General features: G+C 44.5%; 1 protein-coding gene across 1 annotated transcript; it reads left to right on the top strand.

Annotated features, from left to right (window-relative positions):
- The first annotated feature begins 340 nt into the window (after nucleotides 1-340).
- On the top strand, nucleotides 341-7971 carry LOC142441155 (immunity-related GTPase family M protein 1-like). The gene is made up of 2 exons (XM_075543222.1): nucleotides 341-682; nucleotides 5819-7971. The coding sequence occupies exon 2, from the start codon at nucleotides 5840-5842 to the stop codon at nucleotides 7037-7039; it is 1200 nt and encodes a 399-aa protein (XP_075399337.1). The 5' UTR covers nucleotides 341-682; nucleotides 5819-5839; the 3' UTR covers nucleotides 7040-7971.
- The last annotated feature ends 1198 nt before the right edge of the window (nucleotides 7972-9169 follow it).

The raw sequence follows: 9169 nt of genomic DNA, 5'->3' as shown, positions 1-9169 counted from the left end.
AGCACAGGGCTCTCTGCCAATATCTCAGGATGTGGGTGGGGGTGAAGGGGCAGCGCAGCAGGGGTCAGGACACCCTGCTCTCATGTTCTGCTGGCACTGGTCTGCTTCGGTGGGTGCAGGAGCAGGGCTTCTGGGGATGGCCCCACCCCTGCCCCATCACCACATTTCCTCCAAACCAAGCTCCAGGAAGAGAGAGAGACAGAGAAAGAGAGAAACAACGTTTGCCCCCATCCCAGCCTCTGCCACACAACTGACTACTTCTGGTAACTAGACTGATTTCCTGGAATAGAAACTGAAAGTTACAGGTCTTTCAGTCTCCTCCCCTTGGGACTGGAGCAGGCAGAGGAAGACTGAAATCTAACCCAGTAGAGACTAGATTTCAGCAGCTTTTTGGATTTGGTGCAGGAAGGAATCCGGGACAAAGGGGCTGTAATTTTTCCACTCCCCATCTTTGCTTTGCCCCCCTGCCCTCTGTTCTTCCTAGGATAACTTCAACTTCCCACAACTCACCCGCTTGTTGTTTTTGCTCTGGTTTTTTTTGGTGTGTGTGAGCCAGCTGGCGTGGACTGAAGTTTTGAAAGGCGTCAGAGGGAGGACAGCAAATTCTTCTCTGGAAAGGAGTGATGTAGCAGAGGCATTTCTTGACGTCCCAGCGCAGTGGCCTCCCCGCTTCCAGGAGCTGGTAAGTGGAGAGGACCCTAAAATTGCAGTTTGGTTAAGTACCCCTCTAATGTAAAGGCATTAAATGGTCAAGCCCTGACAGCTGTCTCCTGATTCTCCACCAGGGAAATCTCCTGAGATTAGAGCCAGCTGCAGGCACTGGCTGGGCTGGATTAGCCTGGCCCTGTGAGAGTACATCAGCACTGCAGATAGCGCATACCAGGGAACAGAAACCTGGGCACAGGACCCCGGAACTTAGAGTTGACTTTCACGATATAGAACAGGACTTTCCCACCATATCCCCAGAACTACCTCATTGATCATGTGGATCTTCAGTCAAGCTTTTCTGGAGTGAAACAGCCCATTGATTTTCTCTCAATCTTGCTAATCGTGATCAAATGGGAAATTAGTCTGAGACTCCAGTCTATTCTGTTCTCATCTTTTAAAAGCCTCTGAGGTTCTAGATTGTACATCTACTTTGAGTCTTCATGAGTTTCTGTGTTTGCGGCCCTGGAGAGTTGATAATTAATTACACGAGCTACATTGATCTCTGCATGGAAAACGGTCTAATCAAAGGGTTTCTTTCTGTATGTCTCAGGTCATGGGGGCTATTTCATGGGGTATCATTAAAAAAAAATTAAAGGAATGGATGGACTAGATCAGAGTATATAGAGTTGTGAAGTCAATTTGGGGGGGATATGTATGTGCATATGCTTCTGTGAGTGGGAAGAAGCGTGCATACTGAGAATAAGTAAGTGAATGCCAAATGTGAACATGTGTCATTGCGAGTCAGCATGTGTGAGTATGTGCACAGATTGAAGTGTGAGGACATGAGTTTGTGTGCACAGAGAGAATGTAAAACAGGTCAGGCCCCTGTAGGAGGAAAGAGTGGTCACCTTTGAATCAGTCCCTAACAGCTGGAGATTCCTCAAGGTCACTGGAACAGCCAGTCTTTTGAGATGAAATAATGACTCAGTTACTTCTTTGAAGGTCAGCAGGAAGAACTAATACCATAAGTTTAATGTAGATGCAGGAGAGGTTAAGGGAAAACAAAGGCCATGCACTTCCTCCTATATAATACTGAATTTCATCTTAAGTTGCCTATGTGCTCCTCAGCCATAAGAGTTTGGTTCCATTTCAAACTTAACCAAATGAAAGAGGGAAATATATAGCTTACTATAACAGACCTGGATTCTTCCTGGATGTCAAATATTTATTACAAATTATGAGGAATCAGAAATATGTTATCTTTTTGTAGCATAAAAGACAGAGGGACTATTTGGACTTGTATCACATATACTTGTGTATAAGCTGAGTTTTTATGAAGTTTTTGTGGTAAAATTAGGTGCCTCAGCTGATATTTGAGACAGTTTATACTCGAGTATATACAATAAGTTATTTGTGAGATAGAGTTTTGTTTTGCCTTTTTGAGAAGTCAACGGGATATGGAGCCTGGGGTGGCTTTTGGTACCTGCTGCCCACTTGCTCTTTCCTTGCAGTCATTGCTCCAAAGGTAATGGTCATATCTAGAAAGAACATTAAGGCTGTCATCACCCCAGAGTAATGAGGATACCTGATGGAAACAGAATCCATAACTTGGCCAGCGTCAGAAGAAAGCCCTGATCCAAAGACGAAGTGGTAAGCCTAGAACTCCCTTAGGAAACTATTTCCTGGGCCCAAATAGCTATGGGGCCTTTCAGAATCTCCATGGCCTGGGTCGCCATTAGTCAATGACTGTCTGGAAGCATCCATATAGGTCTTTATGAAGACCAGGTGTGCCAGGTCAGGGCAAAATTACTCTTAGGGAATCCAGAAGAGGCAAAAAAGATTTTCCACCATGCCCAATTTCCTCTAATGAAACCAAACCACTCCTAAGAATTCCCTCACGAGGAACGAAAGGGAAGAAGGTGATCCCAACACTACTAAACTGATCACCGACTCATGTCAGACATGCTCCCTAGCCAGCACCAGGGATACGTCTCTTCACCGCCAGTCAGCACTATCTCTTCATGTACTACTCACCCAGTGTTATTCACCCTTCATCCAACTTAGTGCCACCCCTACTATCTGCAGGTCGGAGGCATTGTCTTGGCCGTCCTCTGGTTCCATGAGTATTTTGTAGAGGTTTTATGGTCCCGAAGCTGAGAGATCTTTGACCGTGGAGTTTCCCCAATATCTTCTCTCAATCTGAACTCTGGAAATTTCTCTGATCATTTCATTTGGCACATGTATTTGTGAATGGGAGGTAAGTCCTTGAAATAGGATCTGAGAGTGGGGCTACTTTGTAGTAATGTCCCTCACCATGGCAAATCAAGGGGAGGAGAGAAGACAGTGGTTTCCATTTTCTAGCAAAATTAGAGAACGGGGTTCTAGAGAGGGGCCCAGTGAAAGCAATGGCAACAATTAGATTGAGGTGTCTCCAATGTGGAGTGAATTATGTCTCCCCAAAATATGGAGAGGCCGTAATTCCCAGTAGTTTGTGATTTCCCCCTCTGTTGTAATCTGAGGTGATCACCCTCCATCTTGTCATGCACTGTAACCCCCAGCCCCTGCTGTCATTACTGAAGAAGGCATGGGCCATGTTCAAGAAGAGTGTCCTTATTGTTAGGGGCCACTGAGTTGTTTCCACGTAATAGTGACCCCAAGCAAACAGAATGAAACTCTCCTGCAGCCCCTGTGTCAGGCCCTCTCCTCATTGGCCTTCATCTTTGTCACTGACCCTCCTCTTCACCAAGCACGATATCCTCTTTCAGAGACTAAACTCTCCTGATAACATGCACAGAGTATGGGAGACAAAGTGTCCCAATCCTTATTCTAAGGAGCATTCTGTCTGTAGGTTCTCCGAGACATATTTGTTTCTTCTTTCAGTCCATGGTACTTTTTACATTCTTCACCAGCACCATAATTCAAATGCACTGACTCCTCTGGGATCTTCCTTATTCGCTGCCCACCATTGACATGCACGCGAGATGATGGAAAGTGCCATGGCTGGGGTGAGGCGCACCTTCATCCTCACCGTGACCTCTTTGCTCTTCAACACTTTAAAAAGGAGCTTGTGCAGCAGATTTGCCCATTGCAATTTATCGTTTGGTTTCTTAACTACTGCTTCCATGAGCACAGATTGTCCATCCAAGCAAGATGAAATCCTTGATAACTTCAATATTTTCTCCGTATGTAAGGAATGTTATTAGGCTCCATCGAGTCTGTTCTGACTCACAGGGACCCCATGAATAACAGAAAGAGCCATCCTCAAGACTGTTCCTAATTCTGAGCCCATCGTTGCAGCCACTGGGTTAAGCCACCTCCTTGAGGCCTTTCTTCTCTTTTGCTGCCCCCTAACCCCCTTTTACCAAGCATGATGGATGTCCTTCTCCAGAGACTGGTGTCTCCTGAGAACAAGTCCAAAGTTTGTAAGACAGAGTCTCGCCATCCCTGACTCTCAGAAGCCATCTGGCCAAACTATTTCCAAATAGATTTGTTTGTTCATTTGGTCATTGGTGGTGCTTTCACTACTCTTTGCCAGCACCATAATTCAAATGCATCGATTTAGTCTTCCTTATTCAATGTCCAGCTGTCACATGCATGTGAGACCATTGAAAATACCATGACTCGGGTCAGGCACACCTCAGTCCTCAAAGTAACCTCCCTGCTTTTCAACATCCGAAAGAGCTCTGTGTGCAACAGATTTGCCCAGTGCAGTGCATCTCTTGATGTCTTGACTGCTGTTTCCATGAGCATTGTTTGTGGGTCCAAGCATGACAAAACCCTGACAAGTTCAATTTTTACTCTGTGTGTTCTTTCCCACTTCTTTGATGCTTCCTGCATCATTTCATATTTTTCCCAGAGAACGTTTCACTATTGCAACCGGAGCTTGAATTCTGTCCTTTAGTTCTTTCAGTTTAGGGTGTGCTGACTAGGCTCTTCCTGTTTGGCTTTCTGCCTCTAGGATGTTGCACATTTCATTATAATATTGACTTTATCTCCTTGAGCTGCCCTTTGAAGTTTTCCATTCAGCTCTTTGACTTCATCATTTCTTCCATTTGCCTTAGGTGTGCTATGATTAAGAACAAGTTGCAGAGTTTCTTCTGATACCTACATTTGATTTTTGTTGTTTTATTTTTAGCCCTAGGAATGTTCGAGGGCAGGGGAACGTTCAGTCACCAGAAAGTAGGCAGAGTTACGGGAAAGAACTTCCCTCAAGGGCTCCCAGCCCAGTGGACATGGGCTGGACTCCAGGCCTCAAGAACTGTGAGAAGAACATTCTGTTCTTTAAAGGCAAACAATTATGGAAGTCCTTAAGTACCGAGAAAGGGGTCATGGTAGCATAGTGTTTATGTGTTGGGCTGCTAACCACAAGGTCAGCAGTTTGAAACCACCAACCCCTCTGAGAGAAAGGCATGGCTTCTTACTCTGGTAAACAGTTAGCCGGAGAAACCCGCAGCAGCAGTTTTACCCTGTCCTGTAGGGTTGCTATGAGCCAGCATCAACTTGAAGGCAGTAAGAGTTTTAGGTACCAAAAGTCCTCCGAGGGTTTGTCTCCCTGGGTCAAAAATTTTACAAAGTTATTTTTATAAATACTGTGAACAACACCTTTCTTCCCTCTCACAATGTAGTTAAGTTCCTTTTCACATGACCGTGTACCTGAAAAATGCCTATTTGTCATTTCTTTTAAATTTTAAATTCTAAGTAGAAAAAAGCTTTACAAAGCTTTAAAAAATTTTCAAGTTCTCATTGTATTTGTACATTACTGTTTACCTTAATATTTATTGAGATGACACAGATTCAAACTTTGTTAATGTAGGTTTCTCTTGTTGGCAAATTACCTGTAAGTAGATTTGAAGCATTTAGAAACAAATGATGTGAAAGGAAGATTGATAGGACCACCAAGTGGATTTTCTCCACTGTGTGCACACGCAGAGCTGCCAGTGAGTTTAAATCACTGGCCCTTCGGTCAGCAGTCCTCAGGGCGATCCACCCCCAAATGTGCATGTCACCTGCATGATCACTCATATTGTTTTATCTCTACCTCAGACGCATTGTCTCATCTTGGTTGTGGATCCAAACAGTGGGTTAGGGATATTAAGTATGACGATTCCTGTCTTGCTCTGTGCACTCAGCCATCCTAACACTTTTGCTCTTCTTCTTCTTCTCTCTGCAGGCCACTCCATTGCTCACTGACATGGAGGACTCCACAGTAGCCCCTCATGCCCCACTCTCTGCCTCCTTCCCCGCTATGGTGTCTTACCACACAGGTTGGAGCCTTTCATCAGAGGCAGGAAGCATGGACTTAGAGAAGGCCTTAGCACAGGGCAACTTGTTAGAGGTGGTCTCTGTAATCCAGGAGACTCTGAAAATAGCATCCAGCACCCCAGTCAATATTGCTGTGACTGGGGAGTCTGGCAATGGCATGTCTACCTTTATAAATGCTCTAAGGGGCATTGGGCATGAAGAGGAGGACTCAGCTCCCACTGGAGTGGTAAAAACCACTCACACACGTGCCTCCTACTCATTGCCACATTTTCCAAATACGTTACTCTGGGACCTACCTGGCATGGAGACTACTCCCCAGAACCTAGAGAGGTATATCATGGAAATGGAGTTCAGCCAGTATGACCTCTTCATCATCATTGCCTCTGAGAAGTTTAGCATGAATCACGCGATGCTTGCCAGGACCATCAAGAGTATGAGAAAGAAGTTCTACATTGTCTGGACCAAGCTGGACACGGACCTCAGAACAGGTGTGCTTGGGGAGGAGCAGCTCCTGAAGAATATACAAGCGAACATCTTGGAGCATCTCAAAAAGGCGCAAGTGTGTGAGCCCCCCCTATTCCTGGTCTCCAGCTTTGACTCTCTATTTCATGACTTCCCAAAGCTCCGGGATACATTGAAAAAGGACCTCTTCTACATAAGATACCACGGGCCCCATCAGAAGCTGTCCAACACCTGTGAGAAGAGCCTTAACGACAAAGTGATGTTCCTGCAGGAGAAAATAAATGCACATTCTTTCCAAGACACCCTTGGCATCAGGGACCCCGATGATTTGATGCAGTGTCTGGATGCTTACCGACTGCTCTTTGGTATGGATGATGAATCTGTCGAGTGTGTGGCACAGAAGATGGGAACAACAGCCATGCAGTACACAGCCCTCATGAAATCCCCAAATCCACGGGCTGTCAGCAGAATTGACTGCACAATGGCATGCTTGACTTGTAGAGTCTGCCAGGCATTCCTCAATGCTTTACGTTCCATTCCAGTGTTAGGTAACCCTATCTCCAACTACTTTAGACGGATGAAACACAAACACATCCTTAAGATAGTTGCCAAGGACAGCAAGGTCATCTTGAGGAAAATCCTGAAAGACTTCACCATTTCAGACTGAAAGCATATTTGAGACTACACTCACACACTTGCTTACGTGTTTTGTCTTAATAGATGTAGTAGTTGCATAATGTATTGTCAATTTGAGACTGTTGGAGTGAAGGGGTGGAGTTTAGCCTGTCAATCAAGTCAAAGCTTGATGACCTCATTTGAAGGCACTAAGGAGGTGGGACACACACTCACTCCCTGTGATACATTACTGGTAACAAGCCTGGTGGAGCTACATTATACAGCCAGAGCCCTGGAACTGGAGGAGCCACTTGGAGACCCGTGTCAGAGATGAGATACTTCTACTGACACTGGACCCACAAGACTCCCCCCCCCCACCCCCCGGCCTGTGCTCTTCCTTCACTGGGTCATCATTGCATGTGTTTCATGAGTCTGAAGAGAAATTTATAGACTGGTATTGGAAATATTGGCTAATATTGGACTTATGGACTTGATCTGGACTGGGCTGGGATGTTTTCTCAATATTCAATTGCTCTTGTACATAAAGCTCTTTCTTATACACACGTGAGTCTCCCTGGATTTGTTTCTCTAGTCTACCTGGACTAACACAATAGAATACACCGTTCTCTTCTCAAAATGAGATAGATTTAACTTAAGATTTTATTATATACAAAATAATAATTTATAAATTATCAAGGGCTCATGAGGGAAGGGGGAGCGGGGAAGGAGGGGGAAAAAAGAAGACCTGATGCAAAGGGCTTAAGTGGAGAGCAAAGGCTTTGAAAATGATGAGGGCAAAGAATGTACAGATGTGGTTTACACAATTGATGTATGTATGGGTTGTGATAAGAGTTGTATGAGTCCCTAATAAAATGTTAAAAGAAAATCAAACTGAAAAAAGCCCAAAACAAACAAATGTACTTGACACAATGGAAGTATATATGTATTTTCAAAAGAGCTGTATGAGCCCCAAATAAAATAATTAAAAGATCAAACAAGTATAAAAAAGATTGTATTCTATTCTTAATGGTTATAAATTCCTTGATAGGAATTATGAAAATTACCAATCTTTCTAGCACCAATCACAATGTCATCTGAGAAACAAATTTTGTCAAATTGATTAAATAAATTACTGAATCATAATGTACAATCAGAATTTGCTTTCACTTGCAATGTGTCTTATAGTCTGGATCGGTCTTTTTTCCCATGATGGCGTCCAAGTTCGTATTGCTCCTCTTCACTAGCTCTTTGCTCACTTCCGCTCCCATTTCCTTTTCCCTTCTCTTCAGCAGTCTGGATGAGGCACTCGGGGCAGAGGGTATGTTACAATTTTAGGGGCCATATGAAGCGTGTGACTGAAATGGCTTTTTGACACCCATCCAGACTCCCAGCCAGGTAGGCCAAAGGGCTCACTTGCACAATACTTCTGCCAGCTGACTCACACCAAGCAGTATCTTAAAATGTAACATACATTTGTATAAGTGTGAGAGTTAAGTTTTGTGCCAACTTGACTGTACCAGGTTTCTCAGTAGTTTGGCAGTAGAGACCTCCCTAAGGATGTCATCTAACAGATGTTATCACCTCCATGATGGGCTCTGCTGTGAGCAGCCCAACCGCTGTGGGAAGATTAGGGTGGAGTGTTCCCCTTACTCAGGCCGCAGTCCTGATGCTGATTCCTCCGGGATGTGGCCTACATTTTATATAAGTGGGTGGTGTGAAGAGCTGCTCCACTGTTTGCTGCTCTGGAGCTGGCATCTGGCTCATCAGCCTCCAGTTCTTTGGACGTGAGCCAAGGGCCCAACCTAGAGCCTGCTAACTCTGCAAACCCTAGACCTCTGGATCAACTAGCTATGTTCTTCCCGTGTTGTCTTCTTGCCCCCTGGTTTGTTTTACTGATTTCTGGTTAATATTCCCGTTTCCTAGTTTATCAGCCCCGGAAGCTGCACAAGTCAAGAAAAGCATCTAGCGTAACATCTATTCATGGATATGTTAGGCTGGATAGACTAGAGAAACAAATTCAGTGACACTCATATATGAGTAAGAGAGAGCTTTATATCAAGTAGTAACTATGCATCAAGAAACTATCCAAGCCCAGTCCAAGGCAAGTCCACAAGTTCAATACTATTGCATCAATCCCTCTTCAGACTCACACAACCATACACAATAATGCAAAATGCAAGAA

The sequence above is a fragment of the Tenrec ecaudatus genome, chromosome 2 (genome assembly GCF_050624435.1).
Source record: "Tenrec ecaudatus isolate mTenEca1 chromosome 2, mTenEca1.hap1, whole genome shotgun sequence".
Taxonomy (NCBI): domain Eukaryota; kingdom Metazoa; phylum Chordata; class Mammalia; order Afrosoricida; family Tenrecidae; genus Tenrec; species Tenrec ecaudatus.
Note: the sequence above shows the minus strand (reverse complement) of the source record. Positions and strands in the feature narration are given on the sequence as shown.